Consider the following 21,054-nt stretch of genomic DNA (forward strand, 5'->3'; position numbering starts at 1 on the left):
CCCGCCTGAGTGCCTCAACGCTTCTCTGCTGGGCGGAGTCCTGCGCAGGTGAGAGGAAGATGGGGAACTAGAGGGCGTGAGGTAGTTTTGCATGTGTGTTTTTGGGCATAAAAATGGGACTGGAAGCCTTCACTCAAAGACAACTGGAGTCTTTGTTTGTTACTGGAGAGTTTTACCTCATTGGGCCTCTAAAAATTGTTAAAATGCAACAGTGTGAGGAGAGAAAATCTGTCCTTGGTTTAACTGTCACAACTTATGGTCGGCTGTAAAGGGACACAAGTCTGAAAGGTTGGCAACCACCGTCTAAAATAAGTTCAGATGAACTCAGCTGCTGGCGGTGTACATAACTGTTCCATCACATCTTATCCCCATTGATAACTGGCTGCACATAGATGTTAGTTATTTAACTGTGTTCTGTTTAAGTCTCTGATAAAATCAAAAGTAAATGAGTTTTGATGTTTGATGGGACATCAGAGTACCATTTTGCACCATTAGTGTTCCACACTGAAATATTTAAATCCATCACGGAGGAGGAAAACAACAGCTACTCCATCAGCAGACAGTTAAATAATCAATAAAGCTGTGATGCCTAAAAACATACTGCATTTTGTGTAAAGAACATAGCTGAGATCTTCATCATTTTCCACTGTCACCAAACTGGTTAACTAGCTCATCTACAGGATATACAAATAACAAGTGGGTGATCCTCCTCTGAATGTTGTTGAAAGTCACTCCGGGAAATGCAGGAGATCAGTAACAGTCAAAAAATATCAGTTTAAATGAGCCTTCAAATGAGCCAATGAGCCTCACAAGTTGACGTTTATACTGTATAAGTATATATGTTAAAGTATGAGTGGGTTACATAGACTTGAGGTCGAAGCACCAGATGAGACTCACTGACCCTGGAGCGATTATGACTCCAGTCTTTAGAATAATAATAAAAAGCCTTTACATTGCAATTTAAATCTGTTAGCTGCCAAGTCCAATTATGAATGTATGTCTTTATGTAAAAGAAGTCCTTCGTTATGGCACAAAACAGGAAAGCTGTGCTCTCTGGGAGGTTTCTGGTGCTTATAGACTAAAGTTCAGGGAATAAATACTCTCCAGCATATATATCCTTTTAGGTGAAAGACAAAGAACAAGAGAGAGAGAGGGTTTATTGAAAATGTAGTCTTCAGAACATTAACATAGCATTAAACAACAATCTGCTAAGGATGTAGTAGTAACAGCGTCCTGATCAGAGGATGAATTCTCACTCCCTCTGTGTGTGTTGTAATTTGAGCTTCTCCGTCCTCACTTTTGGTTGTCAGGACGGCCACCTGAGCAGGTTAGTTCAGTGAGCGAACCCATAGCACAGTGAAACCAAGCTGACAAAACGAGTGAGAGCTGCTGCTCAGCGACAGACTCGGCGAAGCTACTTCACTAACACAGTAGCTCAAAGGCTAAGGATAATGAACGAGAAGAGCTGCGGCGGTGACATCATGGGGTGAGGGATCGGAGAGGCCGCACATTAGTGTTTTTCCGAGATGCTGAGATATCGTAAAGAGAAGCTTTAACTGTGAGCGACAGTCGCACGAACAAGTATGGATTCGTATGTCGTTAGTTTATACAAAATGCTTTAAGCCTCATGAGAGGGCTGTTGATGTAAATGTCATTTTCTATCAGCCATGTACTCATTACATGACTCAGTACATGAGGAGCTTTCTACCATTTTTGTCCTAAAGCTTTTCAGAATAAGATCACTTTAACTTAACTATGGGGCCCAGGCTGAGGACCCTAAATGGGTCATGGGACTAAATCACAAGAGAAGCAATGCGGTTTAATGAACCGCAGCCTCGGGGCACGAGAACAACTTTATGATTTGGGTTCCAGGCTGAAACACTTTAAAAGGACATAATTAAAAGATCTAAAGGGTTGTAAATATTGCAAAGCCTCCCCAACAGAGACACTGTTATCCCACAGTTAACTAAATGTCACTGTCTATCTTTACAACATTTCAGAGGAGAAATTATTTGACAACTACAGTTACTTTGGATTTTACATATTAAATAAATAATTACTTTAACCAACCGCAACATTTAAATGTTATTTCCACACTAATACATTAATCCCTATACTCCATTAATATAAAATTTAACAATATAACACTCGATGAAGCTGTTTTATGCCTTCTTTTCTTTTCTGTTTTCTGTTCTTTAAAGTGTATTTCTGTCAATACTGTTTTACTTCAGTAAGATTTTAAATACAGGATGTACAGTATTTTCACACTGCACAGTAGTATCACTACTTTTACTTAAGTAAAGGGTCTGAAATCCTTCCACTGCTGCTTATCGTATAAATACCTAAAAACATTTCTGTGCAAAATAAATATTGAAGTGTTCTTAAATGCAGATATTCAAGAATACAGAAAGGGATGTAAATACGCAAAGGGAAGTAAAGTAATGAAGGATGAAAGGCAAAAAAACCCACAAAAATATAAGAAACTATGGGTGTTGACAGAGAACATATTGTAGAGAGATTTCAGCTTCACATTCACTTACATAAACGCACACATACACAGCCATAGACACAATACAGAGACACACACACGCACACACACACACACCACAAGGACTCATGAAGACAAACAGACACACAGTAGGATACGCAAACACACACACACACACACACACACATCTCCTAAAAACTGCTCTCTCTGTCTCCCTGTCCCCCCTCAGGGCGAAGTCAAAGAATGGTGGCCGCTGTCTGAGAGAGCGTCTGGAGAAGATTGGCCTCAACCTGCCCGCCGGGCGACGCAAGGCAGCCAACGTCACTCTGCTAACATCTCTAGTGGAGGGTAGGGAAAAAAAACACACACACACACACACACACACACACACGCACACACAGTGACCTGCATATATCCTGACAGATACAGACACATATTCACATAGAAATATCCTCGCATGAGCAGACATGAATAAACAGTCATCGCACGCATGGGTGGCTGCACGCGTGCGTGTCCACACACAAGCGGAGGGTGTCATTTGAAAAGCCAAAGCTGAGGCTGCCTCACAAAGCCAAAGAGCAGTGAACTGTTTGAGTAGTGAAAGTGAGAAAAACGGCTGCAGAGTTTGTCTCTTGACCCGACCCGACCCGACCCGACCCGAGCAGTTACAGCAGTCGATCGTGTGTCATTTAAAAGCATTAATATGGATAATTATTGGATGTGGAATCCAAACTGAAGCACTGACCTTTGGCTCTTAAAAACAGGCAGACACAGCAGCTGATCTTTTTTTTTTTTGGCCAAACTAATGCAGGAAACCATCACTTTTTGCACTGCACTAGTTTGACTTGGTTTTCCTGTTTTTAATAGACTCACTCTCTTCCTCCTCCTCCTCCTTCTCCTCCTCCTCCTCCTCTTCCTCCAGGTGAGGCCGTCCATCTGGCGCGGGACTTTGGTTATGTGTGTGAGACAGAGTTTCCAGCCAGAGCCACAGCTGAGTATCTGTGCAGGCAGAGCGAGCCGGACCAGCTCCCAACACGGCGCAGCATGCTGCTCGCCACCAAGTGAGTGTCTCTCACTTCCAGACTGTTTTTCCTTTAAAGGAGCACTCCACCCGTTTTTACCTGTCAGAGTCATTTCGCTTCTGTAAGACATTTAACCATTGTAAAACGTCTTTTGTGGCTCTAAAGCTTGAGGTTTGACATGCGTGAACGTTCACCAGACAGGGAGGGTCTAACAAAAGATGCTATCAAGCTGCATTATGGGAAGTGTAGGATCCAGTGTTTTTTGGAGCTTTAACCACACTGGGGAGTAAAGGTCAGGATATTCTTCTTTTAGACTGTCTTGTTGACTCCTTAAGAGTTCTAACAGTCCACCAGATCCATGCCAAATGCTGCTAAAATGAATTACAGTGAAAATAACAATGGTAATGTTTCAGCTCTATCAAGTTCCTTTATGAACTACAAACTTAATACTAATATGTAGCAGGCTGTGTTTCTTTAGTTTACCTACAACTACAAACTTGAGCAAAAAAACACCATCTCAACACAGCAGTTTTGACACAACCGTCTTTTTTTCGTTGGTGTGATTTTAGTGTAAAATGTTAGACTTCCACAGGCCACAGAGTGGTGCACAGTTTGCACTTAAATAATTTACCAGGTGTGATGGCCAAAAGGCAAAAGCAATATGAAGAAAAAGGCACCTGCGCACTGAATGAATGCTAAAAGATTTATTTTAGTAAAGCTGCAACATTTTAACAAAGACATTTTGCACACGGCTAATGTCAAAACATGTTTTCAAAACCAGTAAAAGGGATAAAGTAGATGTAAGTAACAGATTAGACTAACTAGGATTCATTTTTGACAGCCTCTCCTCAGAGCGCCATAATAACACACTCATGTGTTTTTTTCCTCTCAGGGAGATCTGTAAGGAGTTTGTGGACCTGATGTCCCAGGACCGCTCTCCACTGGGCGGCAGTCGACCCACCCCCTGCCTGGAGCCCGGCGTCCAAGGAAGCCTCACCCACTTCAGCCTCCTCACCCACGGCTTCGGCACTCCCGCCATCTGCGCCGCGCTCTCCGCCTTCCAGAGCTACCTGATGGAGGCGATCAAAATGCTGGACAAGGGAGAGGGGGGAGGGAAGAGCCACCACGACAAGGAGATGAAGCACCGCAAATAGAGGGAGGACAGACAGACGTGTCGACGGACTGACGGACGGATGGATGGATGGATGAGGGGCAGAATGGAAGAGAAAAAGAGGGGGAAAGACTGACTGGTGCCCCTCTGCCTCTTTACCTTCGCCCTCAGGATAAAAAACTGAGACTTTTACCTCCCAGAAACCCCTGCGGCGCCTCTCATGGAGGAGCCGGGGTTCATGATGATATCTGTACTGTAATGTGTGTCCACAACCACCTCACTCAAGATGACGCATGGACCTGTCTTCTCAGTAGCCGGTTTGTGTCACGATGGCGTCCACAAAACGTCTCTTCAGGATGAGTTCTTACATATGGCTGTTTATTTATCTCCTCCCTCCCCTTTTTTATTTTTGGTAAACACGTCACCTTTATGTGTGCTTTAGAAACCTCCGTCAGCCGCTCTCTCTCTCTCACACACAGTTACACACACTTTTGGAACTGAACTCATCTGGGAAGTGTCGTAAGCCATATCTGAGACAACAACCTGCTCTTTGCTCCTCTGGAACTCTGGGAGACTTTTAACTTCACCTGATTGGACAAGCGCAGCTTCCATATGTAGTTCTTCTTAATTGGTGGTCATGGGAAATTGAGTTCTCTGGGTTCTCTAGCAGTGGGGTGAGGGAGGAGTCAAAGGCAGCTAAAGGAGATTTGTTTTCTTTTATTTTGAAGTACTACGTGTTGGTAACTTAAGAAAATAACACAAATCATTTTGTACTTTCTGTGTATGTTTATTATTAATGTTATTACTGTTGTTATTATTATTGTATTACGGCATAAATGTAATATATTATTAAACAATTAAGAGCTGATTGGTTGAGTTTCATGAGTGTGTTTTTATGTTTTGATCTGTGGCATCAGAGCAGTAAAACGTACCTTTAAAAGCAGCTTCTCACCTCGACCTCTTTGCAATTAAAAGGTGACTTTAATGGGCTTTTATTGTAAATGTTTCCTTTTCCCTTTGTCGCAACGGTATTTTTTATTAATGCCTGCAGGCAAAGTCTATTGTGACTTCAACGGGAAGGTCATCGTGAGGGTTGCTCCTGACACTTAATGTCATTATTGATTTATCTGTTGATTGTTTTTTTGTGATTGGTTGGTTAATTATTTCGCCTATAAAATGTCAGAAAACAGAGAAAGACGTCCATCATACTTCCCAGGAGTCCAAAGTGATGTCTTCAGTTTGCTGATGTTATCTGACCAATAGTCAAAAACTAAAATATATTTAATTTACAATGATATTAAACAGCCTTGGCTCTAAGCATGGTATTGTTGTTCTGTCCACCGTTTTGGTTCAGACTTAAATATCTCAACAACTTTTCACTAGATTGTTTTATACCAACATCCAGGTTCCCCGGAGGATGAACCACTGTGACTTTGGTGATCCCCCAACTATTCTTCCATCGATAGGCCAAAGTTTTAACTCATGGAGTGACATTTCTCAACATATTCCAAATGAATTGGGACACAACCCTGTACAGACATTCACGGCTCCCAGAGGTTGCACCCTGATAACTGTAGCGAATCTTTAATTTTTTCCTCTAGAGCCGCTGTGATGCAAACATTTGTGGCTTTGAGAGAAATGTCTTCACAAATACTGAGTGAATTGCCCTGAAATTTTGTACCAAAATTCACGTTCCTCTCAGGATGAACCGACCATAAGGTCAGACTAATCATTAGTTATGCTAATTATTTAGCATGTTAGCATGCTAACGATGGAGAGCATGGTAAACATTATACCTGCTAAGCATCATCATGTTAGCATGTTAGCATGTTAGCATGCTGTCGTTACCTATTTAAGCCTACGTGGAGCCTCACAGAGCTGCTAACACGGCTGTAGACTCTTAGCGTTGGTGCATAATAAATGACTTATGACTAATCTAATGCTAAAACTGTTGATTCATTTTCTTTGTCATCTACTCGATTAATCAACCAATAGTTTCAGCTCTTGTCTGGTGCAGCTTAAAGCAGCTTCAGCAGGACTAAATCCTGCCTGCACAGCAGCCGGAATCGGTCGCCACACACAGACAATTTTTCTGAGTGCACCCCAGGGGGCCCCTCCAAAAACCAGGGCCCCTCTCTGCATGTCGGGCTCCAGCAGGGGTCCGGTGAGATGGCGGAGTCACAGCTGCAGCCCTGAACGCTGTACCTGGGAGAAGGGTGGTATAAACAGCGGTGCGACCCCCGGCGCCCAACAAGCCGCACACCTCGGCTCCCCCTCAACCCATCTGTTGTGCGTTTCTCCCACCGACCACCTCTCACCTCTCCTGCACAGTCCTTCACTTTATCTAACCAGGATGAGATACTCAACACAATTACTGCTTTCCAGGGACGGCACACATACACGTGTCGCCTGCTCACACACTCTCAGACATCACTCATTCCTCCCCGCCGTATGTCCCTTTCTCTCCTCCCATCTTATTACCCTCCTGTGTCAACCACCCCCTCCCTCCATTCCCTCATCTCCCTCTCCTGTAACCTAACCCCCTTCTCCTCCTCCTCCTCCTCCTCCTCCTCCTCACCCCCTCTCCCCTATTCTCTCCCTCTAACTGACACTCAGCGGGGCCGCTCTCCATCTCTCTCTGTGCCTCCAGGCAAACATATGCTGCTCTTCCCGTCAGATTCCGGTGTGTTTGAGAGAGGAGGGATTGTTTAATGTTTATTAATCACCTGTCTGTGGTGGAGAGAGCAGACAATGATAGAGCCACACACTCTCTCTCTCTCTCTCTCTCTCTCTCTCGTACACACACACACACCCATTCAGCTGTGATGTTACCAACTTGGCCTGGTTTTCCATTTCCAGCTGCATATAAGCGTGCTCATTTACTGTAACACTCCCTGTATACAGTCAAAATGTACTTATTTCGGCAGCTACTTTTAAGTAAATCATTAGGTTTAATGTTTTTTTTGTTTTTTTTTTAAACAAAGATCATCCTATAAACCCACCTACGGGGCCCATTCTCACTCTTACAAATCCAATTTTGGTAACAACCACTTTTAAAATACAGTGTTTGATCCCGGCACACTGCGCAGCCACTAAAAACTGCAAGGTTTAGCTCAGACAGCGGCGCAGCCTGTGGCGTCAACATGTCGTCGTTTCATTTTGAGAATTTGATGCCTGAAAACAGTGTTCAAACTAAAATGTTGCGTTTTCAGTAATAGTGCTGACAGTCTGCAGGAATCCAATGCTTCCCTTAGAATTGTTTCATTTTCATATGCAGCTGTTCACCAGATGTGTATTAAACAATATTTAGCAACAGAGACATTACAGATTTGGTTTATTTTGATAAGGCTGAATAATGTTAGCTAACCTGTGGCACAAACATCATATGGTGCTAGTGTGATGAGCAGAAACAGCTAAATGTAGTTCATGACAAAAAGTTTCGATTTGTATTCATTCTGTTCTGAAATTCAAGTCCGAAATACCAACTGACACGTGGTGCGGGAATATACCTCATGACATACAGTCTGTAGAAGTGTATGGTTGAGTGTTAAATAAACAGCAATATCTAAATGTGCCACTTGTGGAATTGCAATAAATGAAAATTGCAGTACATATTGAATTGGCACCCAAGTATTGTGATAGTTATAGTCATTCTCTACAGAGGTTGATGATACTGCTGTTTCCAGGTGATTACTGACACTGAGGACGTGTAAGGCAGCTTTCATTGGCTAACTTCGTTATTCTTTGACATACTCTAATTATTAATTTATACAGCGCCAATTCATAAGACACTTTCCATAAAGAGACCAAACTCTTTAATTTAGAGCGAATCCCAACGATTCAGGAATTCAAAATTAAGGATTCAAGAATCCCCACATCCACAAGTGGATCTGGAGTTAGGATTATCTACAGTAGTAAAACACAAGCATGTTGTCTGTATCTTCATCTTGGTAGCCTGATCATAATTCAGTGTTGAGGAATGAATATCTAATGTTAGTAATTCACCTTGTTACACATTTCAGCTTTCCAAGCCTGGAGTTAAGGTGAGCAAAGATTCAAATGACTTTAAATTCAGGGTGCCGTCTGTTGGTTGGTAGTGGAATAAACAAAGAGTGCAAAAAAGTGCACTATTAAAAAAAATATATATTTCCTGAAGCCAGTCTGGATTTGTTTTTCACAGGTACACAGACTGAATGACAAGCAGAACACCTGTACAATGTAACCCGTTTCATCAGTTCTGCAGTTGTTGCAGACTTTGTGCAGGTTATATTTATTCATTTACTGACACTGAGTGGCGTCGATACGACTCTAAGGTCATTTTTTTATTCACTACATGGATACGTTATTATTATTAACTTCAGGATTCCATGAAACAACTATATTGTTTTGAACAGCAGCGAACACCTGAAAACTAAACGTGATTTTATTACTTTTTAGTAAATATTTCAAATATTTCTATGTAGTTTGGTCATTGAGGAAAATGGAATAAAATTCTGAGAAAACTACTTTTCCTTTTTTTTTGTTTTTAAGTAAAACCATATGTGCATACGTGTTTTATTACACGCGTACAAGCATGAGCAAGTGTACATTACCCACTTGCTCACTCACTGAGTACAAGTACAAAAGTACACAGCCAGGAGGCTGTTCTCTGTCTATGTGCGGATGAGTAGACTAGAGAGCAATGAGAAAGCACCACAGGGACAAAGAGTTTGTATCTCAACTGTGTGTCACTTTTTATTGGAACAGAAAGAGCAAGGAGGTCAACGGTACAAAAAAAAAAAAGGAAAAAAAAAAAACAGAAACGAGGGCGTGAGGGTTGGTAGTGAAGCAGTGAGCGGTCACTTGGCGCCAGAGGTGAGCTTCTCCAGGTCATGGATGCCCTCCTTGTCAATCAAACGGACGGTGAAGGAGGGGAGGTTCAGGATGAAGCGTTTGTTCAGCTGGAGGAGGGAGAGTCATCGGAATAAATATTCAGATAAAGGCACAGATGGATGTAGAATCAAGTAGAAACAGAAAGATAAAGACGGAGAAGCGGAGTGATTGAAAAAACAAAAAGACAAACCAAAACAAACTGAGACACTGACTACAAGGGCTAAAGGCCAATCCGCTTAGAAAAGCATCTTCGGCGTGTTTTTGTCACCTGTCACTCGCATGATTTGCTAAACAGATTCACTTTTATAAAATTTATCAATATATATCAATCCGCTATGATGCCCCTGTGCTTATTAATGCCTATAATGTCTATTTTCCTCCTCTGGTGAGCGTAGTGAGGCACAATCCTCACAAAGAGCTGTTTAAAAATCACACAGATCTCACACTGTTTACATGCAGTGAACTTATCAACAGTATCTACAATGAGGGCTACAATCAGGGCTTCCAGTGATGTGGATGAGCTTGTTTCACCACAAGCAGATTTCCATAAAATCAGTGAATCAATAAATACAACAAGTTTCCTGTGGATCCTACATGAAAACTATTTTCTCTCTGCTGTCAGTCAGTCGGCCTGGTGGAGAAAGTCTCGGCTCCTCGGCACCGGACGGAGTCAGTGTGGTCTGAGCGGACAGAACGCTCCAATCTTGCATTTGATGGGGATTTCCAATGCGATGATTAAGTGATCCATGTGAGCCAAATTTAGAGTGAATTTCTTAAATTCCTAGGAATACACTGTTCCCCTGAAAAACACCACTTTTTGCAGAGCCAATTTGCTATCGGACAGGCTGAGCAACATAACAAATAAATAGATAAATAAAATTATCCTTATTCATATTCCTACTGCAAAAGGAATGAGTAAAACTTCTCAAACTCACTTCCTCAATGCACTTTTTCAGCAGATCCACCGCTTCTTCTCGGGTCAGATCTACAACAGAAGACATGAGAAAATTAGAAGGCTGAAACTGGAGAAAAGGGGAATGATGGAGACATAAATCAGGACTAGAATTGAAGAGAAAAATCATGTGAGGAAGAACAACAAGATGAGTGTACGATCAGGCATATTCTCACCAAGGCTCTGACATATCATCTGTTGTCTTGTTTCTGCTGTAACATTTTGCCGTCAGGTAAAATAATCATATTTAACACGACCTCTTAGTGTGCATCATGACCACAGTGTGAGCCACCTCCAGTGAACGCTCTACACACTCATAAGAATCATGATCTTTATTCCTCTCGTCTTCCCCGTCGGTCTCACAGGAGCAGTAAACAGAGAACTGACCTGGTCTGTAGTGCCGGTCAAGAATGGAGAGAGTGAGGAAGGCTCCGTAGCCGTGGGCAGCGAAGGGGGCCTTGGCCAGAGACGACAGGTAGTCCATGTAGTAGAGACCCGGGCCATCTGTGTCATCGTAGCCCGCCAGCAACAGGTTCACATGATATGGAGTCTGGAGACAGAGGAGGAGGGGAGAGAAGGAGGGTTAATATTCAGATCTGTAAGAGAGGTTTTTACAAGGCATTAGGCTGGGGTGTACATTAACTGAATTCATCTGTTCACCAGAATCAGGATTATAATCCATCTCTGGTTCAGACACGCTGCTATAAAACCAAGTAATACATGTTAACCCACAGATATACTGACATACTGTTGGTGTCATTAGAGCAGTAGCCTCTTTTATTTCTTCTTTAAACGGACAATATTTGCTCTTTTGAAGCCGTCTTCTCAAGGCACTGACAGTTTAACTCTCTCATGTAGTCGTCGAATGCTGTATTGGTGTCAGTTAATGTAAGTGTGAAAATGCCCTTTGAGAAATGTTAGCTAACTCGGCACTAACGCCACATGGCACTGGCACGGTGAGCAGGGATAATGTTTATTTCAAAAAGTTTATAATTTCATTCATTCTAGTCAGAGACACTGACTGACATGTGGTGTTGATCGTTTTTGGAAATGCACCTCATGATATACAGTCTCTGGAAGTGTATTCAAGTGATGAATACAATAAAATTGGAATATTTAGTTGCAATACTTGTCTAATAGCAATACATAAAAAAAGCGTATCGTTCCAGTCCTGTTAAAAACTTTACGTTTTAGGCTGCATTCAATGTAAAATTTTATTTTTTAAGCGCCGCTTTACCTGCGTGTGAAGATTACAGTCATGAGGCAGAATTTCTGCATTTAAACAGCTACTTCTCACCAATTACAGGCGCCAACATCACCATCCGCACACGTATGGCTACAATGTTGTCGCTGACTGTACTTTGTCTCCCCGGGAACACTTTCAACCAGTTCACGAGATCAAGACATCTTAACATTTGAAGTACAACTTCTCTTACTCAACTCATTTCAGATAAATTGCTCCTCCTAATTATTATCTTTGACTCAACTTATCAAACGCACGCGCAGCGGCGACATTAGCGCAGGGTAAACGGGGGTGAGACGCAGGGAGACGTGGCTGGAGTGTGATAGAGGTAGAGGAAAGGTGAAAGGGCGTCACAGGACAGAGGAGGTGAGTGTGTTTGTGTGTGTGTGTGTGGGGGGGGGGGGTGGGGGGTGGTGGTGGTGGTAGGGGGTGTCAGTGGCAGTGTGACATCTGCTGGGAGTCAGCACCCCTGTTGCTCCCTCCATCGCGCCCTCCCTCCGTCTCCATCCCTTCTTTAACTCCCTCCCTCCTCCCCCTCTCCACCGCCTTCACCCTGTGCCCTGGAGTAGCGCCAGGGCTCATTAAAAACTTCTAAAGTCGTTTCTCTTGCCCCTTCTCCCCCCCCCCCCCTCTCTCTCTTTTTAAATTACATCTTTTACGCTTCCAGCCTCTTCTCCCTTCTCTTCCTCCAAACACTAATTTTCTCTCTTCGTTGTTGCGAGCTACTGTTCCCCAGTTTTTTTTTAAAATCCCTTTAAAGCCAGACAATTTTTTGGGATTTCAAAACAACTTATGGCCTAAATTCTTGATGGAGGCAGAAGCGGTGCACTGTTTTTGATTAAAATGCAACAAGAAAAATGTAATATTGCATTCTCTGTCGTGCAGAGAGGCAAATATGATTCACACGATGCCAGGCGAGTTGTGATCTACACACCTGCCCTCTCATTTTAATTCATCTCTCAGCCGACCTGCTTATTTATGTGACTTGTGTGTTAGTGCTACGTTTGCCACAAGGGCAATGATGATCGTTATGCTCCCTGTGGAGCAGGCTTTAGTCTGTGTGTTAACAATGGTTACACACACACACACACACACACACACACACACGTGAGAAAGAGAAACAGTGTGTTTGTGGGTGTGTACAACGGGCGTGATTCTCAGGATGAATATCTTATTGTGTGTATGTGTTTGTGTGTATGCATGTTTATGTGTGTGTGTGTGTGTGTGTGTGTGTGTTTTAACTCCTCCGTGAGCCTGAGAACGCCCCAGTGGCGTCACCCCCACCCACCAGACACCTGCCTCACTGGTTACAATGTAACAATAATACGGACTTGGCATCAAAATAACCTTCCCTTCCCATGTCACCTTGGAGGGAACCAGGCACCTTGTTAACCCAGCCACCTGAACTCACACCCAGGTTCACATGCAAACAACACACACGTTTTTTTTTAATATGTTTTAACCCCCCGCTGCAGCTCTTTCGCTCAGCCAAACAAGGCGACCGCTGTGCCACGAAACAAAAGCGTCACCTGTGCGTTGCTACTATCGCCTTCAAGGGACCTGCTCTGCCTACGTTCCTGTTCAAGAAAAATGTCGCTAGAGCCAGAAGCCACTTAGGTTAGCTTAGCTTAGCTTAGCGCAAAGACTGGAAACGGGGGACACGGCCAGCCTAAAGATAAAAGATTAAAATATGAAATACTTGCTAAAAGATAGTCCAGAACATAAACCCTCCGTTAGGTCACAAAATGTAACTTCTACATTTCTATTCTTGTATTTTCCTGCAGCCACAGTGAGGTTAACACATGTCCTGTTTTATCTTATCTGCAGAACTTGACTCAAATAGTGGCCGATGGCTGCACAGCCTCTAAAAGTGAGCATTTTTGGGCTAAAATTGGGACACTCCTACAAAAAAACACAATCATTTTTAATAATTTTTCAGACCCTGCCTCAGTGCACCCTGCTATTTATTATTATTATCATATCAGCCTTCAAATGAAACCATGTCTTTACAGTAACCTGGTTTCATCCCAGCGCCCCGTATCAAGCTACAGCTCCTGACCGACGAACTACCAGGTGCCGGTAAAAACGAAGGAAAATATACATCTTAAAATAATTTATAAATTATTTTAATATTTGAAAATCATGGCCCATCCCTAGTTGGTAGGTGGGTTTTGTTACAACTGGACAAAGCCAGGCTAACCGTTTCTCCCCGTTCCCCCTCTCTGTGCTAAGCTAAGCTAACTGGCTTCTGGTGGCAGCGTCATAGTTAGTGCACAGACACGAGAGCTGTATCAATCCTCTCGTCTAACGCTCGGCAAGAAAGAGTGCGCTTCCCAAAATGTAGCATTATTCATGTAAGACATTGGCGGTGTGGGATTTAGGGGAAAACAGCACTGGCTGTGACATAAATTAAATTAAAAATTAAATTAAAAATCACCACAAGCTCATTCCCAAACTCTCCTCTCCCACGTTCCAGCACACCCTCCTTCCTTTCCTTCCTCCTCCCCTCCCTCCCCCTATTTTTGCACCCTGCCCTAGGGCATGTTCTCTTTATTGGCATTTCTCCTCAATCTGCTGTATTAATTGTTCATCTGTGCAGGAGCAGGGGAGCCGTGTGCAATATGGCGCCAGTAATTATTTGTTCCCATTGTGTGCCCATGCTAAAAAATATTTTACAAACCCATATGGGTCCAGCTGTAGATCACCGCGGCACAGCGGATAACTGTTGCTGTGGCCTTACAGAAGAATCCAAAAAACAAACAGCTCAAACTTTACAGACTGACAAAATGTCACTTTCTCGGCGCACTGCAGAGCAAACATCCACATATATACATTAACTGATGACTGTAAGGCTTTTAGACTTCTACATAATCTCCAAAAAATAAAAAAATAAAATCAAATCTGATATTTATAAACCATCTGCCTCCTGATTTTTCCTGTATCAATTTAACCCCTCGCGCATCAGCCTCCTACACTTATCAGTCCTGCTAAACTTTTTTGGCTACCACACGGCTGCGTCTGTCAGTCAACATCAATTTCATCTGTATTTATCAACAACAGATAACTTTTGCAAATATTAAAGTACATCAGACAGGAAGCTAAAGCAAATAGAGGCAGAGCAGATGCTGACTTTCTATGCCCCTAAAACTTTGCAGTTGTTTTGCTTTGTGGTGAATTTCATGTGTATCATTACTGATATGCATGCGGCGGAGTCAAGGCCTCAGGTGATTTTGCTTACCGCTAGTTTTTCTTTGTCTCCTCTCTAAAGCTTGAGTGAATGCAGTACTCCAGAGGTTAGCGGAGTTGTTTTTCTGGACGGCAGGCTGGTAAGCGCACAGTCGTATGTGAACAGGGTTTCGCTCACTCTGCGCCGACATGCTCTGCTGACTTCAGCTAACTACACCTCCCGGAGGTCTGCAGCCACTGGGGTATGGCATCTTTCAGACTAAAGGACTCATCTGTAATTTATCCTGCAGGAATAAGGCCATCAGACTTAACTATATACCACTGATTAATTTATCAGCCAGTGGTTTTTAACCTAGGGGTGTGGACATGCCAGTGGGATCACGTGATGATTTTTGTGGGGGTTCAGAAGATGATTTAAGGAGGGTAGAAAAAGAGATCTGATATACAAAAGCAGATCATTATCTTGCCTCTCTGTCAGGGCTAAACTTTAATCTGCAATGATTTAATCAGATTAATTAAAATAAATTCCAACATATGCAGCCAGATCCCCAGACAAGAGTGCAGCGTAGTCTTAGACTACAGGCGCTTTTCAATGAATCTACATTAAATTTTGTTTTAGTCAAACAAACGACCTTAATCTTTGTCTCAGTTTGTGGTGTCAAAGTGTGTCTTAGCTGTGATCCTGTTGATGGAAATGGTTTCATTTTAAAAGTCTCAGAGCAGAACAGGTGTTCTGGTGCACAATTGTTTATCTTTAATCATTTTGTGTTATTGTTGTTTTCATTATAGCAAACTGGATCACTACAAAAGTTAGATTTCACTGAAATACTAGCAGAAATATTGATACGACATGTAGAAAGTAGAGTAAAAGTCATTTTTACTGAAAATATAATATAAAATATATTAATTAAAAAATAACCTTACAACCCTTTTGTAGACCAAACAATTCATCTATCAATGCAGACTGATCTATGATGACAATAATTTACCATTATTTGCAGCCAAAAGGTCTTGATAGAGTAATTGTAAGGTTTAAGTAACACCCACACTTCAGACACTTCTTCAAGGGGAATAATCATTGATCCAAATAAAACGCAAAAACAGGTCAGATTTATATTCTTCTATCACCTGCTAACGCTCCTGCCTACATTTGTTAAAAAGTGTTACTTCTAGTGGATAATAAACATGTCGAGACTTTTGCAGACGACTTTCCTGTCTCACATTCAAATGGACAACACACATTACATATTCTACATACTCAAGATGTTCTGGGGGGGAAAAAAACACCATAAAAATTGTTTATACAACATAATTTGCAAATGTCCGTGTACTCTGGAGGTTGATTAATGTGAGAAGAGCATAGCTTGAGGAAGGTGTGGGATGCAGAGGAGAAACTGCTATTGCTTCAGTTTCTGAGCACTCCTGAGAACACAGCGTTGGTAAATCCTGCACTCATAAAACCAAATTCATAACCGTGAGGCACAAAAATAACGATACACTCGCAGCTTATGGCAAGAGATGAATATAAATGTTATCCTCCACAACATGTACAACCTTGACAGAATAAAACGATCCTGATCCTATAGGTCCCACTGTGTGCATGCATATTGTATTTGTGTGTATGTTGACTCCTACTCGTTCTCACACTCCAGACTGTGCAGTGTTATCTACTGGGCCTGGTTTTTTTTTTTCCCCTGGGACCCCCGCTCCTCCTCCTCCTCCTGCTCCTGCTCTACCCCTATCCCCCGTTCGATGTGTCCCACATTCCCTTCTCTGCCACACTAATTGTTTTTTGTAATTATTTTCACCCTTCTGCTATTGTGACAGGCGGCGGCTGCACTACTCTTAACAAATTAGTGAAAAAGAAACAACGCGCGGGTACGAGAGCTGAGTTGAGCAGCGTGCGTTACATCGAAAAAACACACACATACCACCGTGTGCTACAAGTAAAAACTAATGTAAAATACACAGGGCTCAAACAATTAGTCGACTAACTGATTAGTTAATTAACAGAAAATTGACCAGCAGCTATTTTGGTGATGGATTCATGGTTTTATATCATTTCAAAGCAAAATATTATTTTGTTTTAGCGTCTTAAGTGTTTTACAGTCCTGTCGTATAGAATATCTTTGGATTTTGAACAATTTTTGGGGATTTTGGACAAAACAACCCATGTGAAGACAGCATCTAAGGCTGTGGGAAAATGCGATATTCCCCTCTCACCATTTTTTAAACCAAACAATTGATTAATATAGAAAATTATTGGCAGATTGATAATGAAAACAATCCTTAGTTGCCGCCCTTTAAATATGGATCCTACCATTTTTTAAAGCACATGTGGTATGTCTTTATCCCGTAGATGCTTAAAGGCAAAGGCTAAAAAGTATGCATGACAAGTGCTGCTGGGAACAAGTATCAAATCTCATTACTTTTTGAAAACAGGTGGACAGGCATGAAAAGTGTAGAACATCGAAAGGCGCTGAAAAGCAAAAATTGGTCACATAAAGTGTCAAGATAACAAAAAAAATCCCACAACAAGTGCTTAATTCAGAGTCTCCAAATGTGTTTTAGTGCACAGTATAAAATCTAGCTCTCATTTGCGTGCCTCCCACTGTCCTGCCTGGTATGAAAGTGTATTTTGCTCCTGTAGGGCTCCGAGGTCTCTGGAAGGCCTTAAGGACACACATAATAATTTCAAAAAGCACTGCACGTTTCAAGACGTGTTCGGCATAAATAAACAAGCCAACTCCCAAACATGCAGACGGATACATTAGCTGGTTAACCTGCCTGGTTGTAAATGTAAGCTTACATAAGTCATAAGGACAGATTCTGCACCTTAATGTTGCTTTGACAATTTTGTTTGAGTAGATTTTGGTCCTGAAGGTCAAAACCGTGGCATTTTGATAATATAGACAGAGCAGCTGTGTAGCTGGGGTGGGGGTGGGGGGGTGGGCATGATGCTGCAGGCTCAGGTGTTATCATGAAGTCTCAGAGGGAGAAACCTCCCCGTCACCATTCACAACAAGCTGACAAATGTACCCGACTCTGTCAAAATGGATCTACTGATTCAGTTCAGACGTCTCAAGCTGATAGAGACACAAACAGGTACAATTGCAAGTGGGACTTAATTCCCACCTGAACTTCGGAGTAATGACACATCGCTAATATTACATCACAGCACTGTCACGTCATCAAGAGAAATAAGGCCTCTGTTGTGTTTGTGCGTCATAATTTCCTCTTTTAGCCAAAAAAGTACAATCCCAAAGACATTTTTGATACCAATGAATAAACCTACCACATATGGTTACCGTCTCTGTAATTTGAAGCGAGTATTACTTTAACTTATGGGAATTCATTTGTGATTCTATCTTGCCTTCCCTAAAGCAAAATGAGATTGCGAATGCTAACAGGGGAATGTAATTAAGTTAAAATAGAAATTAAAATATTTATAGGTATGTTCACTCATTACTCCACGATGAATATGCTTAATTCAGAGGGTGACCACTGGTACGGAGGATTATTTAGCTCCTGAGAAAATATACAAAGATACTGGTGCTGAAAGTCTTTGCAGGGAGTTTGAAATTGTTTGTTTAAGCACACAGGTTAAAAAAAGATGCCCACAAGAACATAACAGCAAGAGAGAGAATACATTTTCTGTAAATTTCAATAAAGTCCATCTTATCTTAAGTGGCAACATCAAATGAAAAAGTGCATCTTGGCAAGTTGAGTTTACATTTGTGGAGACACCACAAAGCTGCATGGTCTCTCTGTCACAGACAGTTCAAGTTCATACAATCATGTCAGTGTCGAACAAGAAGCTGTACACAATGAAGGTAAAAAGAAAGGTGTTACATTACTTTGCTAGTTGCCTTTAGTTTGCTTTGCTTTTTTTGAATTAAAGTAACTTCAATTAAATTTGGCAAACTTTACGTGCTTAACTCTAACTGTTCTCTTCCTCTATCTTGAACCCTCTTTTGGTTAAATTCTGAGCAACTTCTTTCTTACATGTTGAGTTAAAAAATGCATTGAAGTGCAGAGATGATCTTGTTAAATAAATATATCAATGGACTACAACAAAAAGCTTATTTTCTTAGTCAAAAACTTAATGCTGTGATTTAATTGGCTATCCGCAGGGAGCACCAAGTGTGGAGTGGAAAAACCTTTAAAAGTTGGCCCACAAAAGTCACAATCTCCTTGTGTCATGACAGCAGCAATGTGGTTCCAACACGAGAATGTATTCCTCGACGCAAACAATTATTTTGGTAATGATCATAGTCACATCTCTCATCAAAGTTCACTAAAACAGACACAACTGATGACAGCTGATGGCTGTTAAAGGGGCTGTGAGGAAAAGACTATAGTATTTAGACTAGACCAGCACAGATAGGGACAAATGGTTTCAATAGGAAACATACAAATAATAAAAGTTTCTAATAGATGTATCACATAATGTAAGCTAAAATAAAGACATAAAAGCATCCTATGCTTTGTTATGTGGCGTTTTAATGTTTTGGCTATGCAGGCTTGACTGTTTCAACTTTTCAAAATCCACTCTTTATTTGTCAAAGTCAAACTGGGTCATATCAGAGTCAAAGGCATGAACCTCACAAACCAAAACAGCTAAATCTCTACGGTTTGTGTGAGCGTGAACAACTCACTGCAAGCTGGATTCAAGAGTCTAGAGGATTTTATGTGCGCCATCGCAATAGAACACAGGCTGTGTCAACTCACAGTCCAAGCCGTTGTAGTCCGACTTAATTTAATCACATAACTAGCTGTTATGGTCCATAAACCATGAACTGTCTTGACTGTGAACACAGGGCTGGTTTACCACTCAGTCAATGGAAACACTTCAGGAGATTTCACATGATAAATCTACGACATCTTGTTACGTGGTTTGACAGGCTACTAAACCTTAATACGTTTAACACACAAATTCTCTTATATACTGTGCTGTAAAAGATAATATTGTGTGTGTATCATGTTATTTACCCTGCTCCGAAGATAGTCTGCGAGGTTCTTTCGAGTGAAATTTGCGGCTGCTGATGGACTGAGTTCATAACCTAAAAAAAAAAACAAAAACACAAGAGGCAACACAAAATTTTAGGTGTGTCTGTTTTCAGCAAATAAAGCGTACGTCCCCAATCTGACATCAGTGTCAATGACTTGACATTTTGGAGTTGCACTAGAGACACCTGGAGGAGGATGAAGGAGAGTTTTACCACATAGTCATCATCATGGAGGTCCTTACCGTTCCTCATTTTGTAGAGCTGAACGTTCTTCTGGATGTACTCTGCAAACTGTACTGTGTCTCCGGCTTCTCCAACACACAACATCAAGATCTTCTCACTGAGTTTAAACATCTTGTCATAGTCTGGAGAAACAAACCACAGAATTCCTTTATTATCCTTCACTGACGTGGTGATATAGTGAGAGCAAGAGGGAGAAATATCAAATCAGCAAGTACTTTCACTTTCACTGTCAGAAACCTGCTCAGGCAGCTCATGCTAGCTTACATTTGAATTTAAGAAACGTAGAATAGATTTGATTAACTCAGATCAATACATGACAACTACTCTGTATACACTTTTATCGGTTATGGAAGCAAAACATATCAAAACTGTTTATCCGGGATTTATCCGCTACTTGAACTTCATAGCTACGTTTAGCTTAGCTAGCTCGAGTTACATTCAAAATATTAGCAAACATCACGGTAACATAGGGAGTTACACATTACACAGCACTATACGGTGAGAACAGAAGCTTTAAGCTCTACTTATCGGTAACACAAGCTGTTTAACGAGAACAAGTATGAAAACGTGTAAGTTAGCAGGTATAAATTAGCTAAATCAACCGGCTGAATGGCTAACGCTAAGCTAACGCGTTGTCATACCGTGTTTCATCTGAATGATGCTGCTGGCTGCAACATTATCGGCGGCGACGAGGACGAAATCAGGTCCTTGAATCCCAATTAAATACTCCATTCTGTACTACAGGTTTACAAGCTGGAAGAGTTTTACAATACTCTTTAAAAAGAAGAACAGACGCCTCTTAGCTTCGTCTGCGCAGATTACACAGCAAAAGTTTGAGCTAAGCGGCGCAGGCTGGTGTCGTCACCGGAAAACGGTATTTCGTCATGTCTGTGCGACTCAGGCGGGCAATTTGAGCGGACTGCTGTTG

The 21,054-nt window shown here is 41.7% G+C and overlaps 2 protein-coding genes across 2 annotated transcripts in view; one reads left to right on the forward strand and one right to left on the reverse strand.

Moving 5' to 3' along the window:
• Positions 1-4,674, forward strand: part of tfap2e (transcription factor AP-2 epsilon) — an 11,982-nt gene extending 7,308 nt beyond the window's left edge. The window contains exons 4-7 of the mRNA XM_070846666.1: positions 1-48; positions 2,718-2,836; positions 3,411-3,549; positions 4,403-4,674. The exon at positions 1-48 is cut by the window's left edge and continues 184 nt beyond it. Of these exons, the coding sequence (XP_070702767.1) occupies positions 1-48; positions 2,718-2,836; positions 3,411-3,549; positions 4,403-4,664 (568 nt within the window). The 3' untranslated portion in view covers positions 4,665-4,674. The remainder of the gene's footprint in view (positions 49-2,717; positions 2,837-3,410; positions 3,550-4,402) is intronic.
• A 4,655-nt stretch (positions 4,675-9,329) lies between these two features.
• On the reverse strand, positions 9,330-20,970 carry psmb2 (proteasome 20S subunit beta 2). Its single transcript, XM_070846472.1, has 6 exons — positions 20,768-20,970; positions 20,126-20,248; positions 19,867-19,937; positions 10,833-10,995; positions 10,429-10,478; positions 9,330-9,561 (listed from the first exon to the last, which is right to left on the reverse strand). Exons 1-6 carry the CDS (start codon positions 20,856-20,858, stop codon positions 9,460-9,462), a joined length of 600 nt encoding a protein of 199 aa, XP_070702573.1. The 5' UTR covers positions 20,859-20,970; the 3' UTR covers positions 9,330-9,459.
• Positions 20,971-21,054: the final 84 nt, after the last annotated feature.

This window comes from Pempheris klunzingeri, chromosome 16, assembly GCF_042242105.1.
Source record: "Pempheris klunzingeri isolate RE-2024b chromosome 16, fPemKlu1.hap1, whole genome shotgun sequence".
Lineage (NCBI taxonomy): Eukaryota > Metazoa > Chordata > Actinopteri > Acropomatiformes > Pempheridae > Pempheris > Pempheris klunzingeri.

What these genes read in the sequence shown, in the direction of transcription:
- psmb2 (XM_070846472.1), bottom strand. Translation starts at nt 20,858, where the DNA reads ATGGAGTATTTAATTGGGATTCAAGGACCTGATTTCGTCCTCGTCGCC. An exon ending in CATCATTCAGATGAAACACG is followed by an intron (nt 20,249 to 20,767) that starts GTATGACAACGC and finishes TTGTTTCTCCAG; the next exon opens with ACTATGACAAGATGTTTAAA. An exon ending in TGAAAAAGTGCATTGAGGAA is followed by an intron (nt 9,562 to 10,428) that starts GTGAGTTTGAGA and finishes TCCCTCCTCCAG; the next exon opens with CTGAACAAACGCTTCATCCT.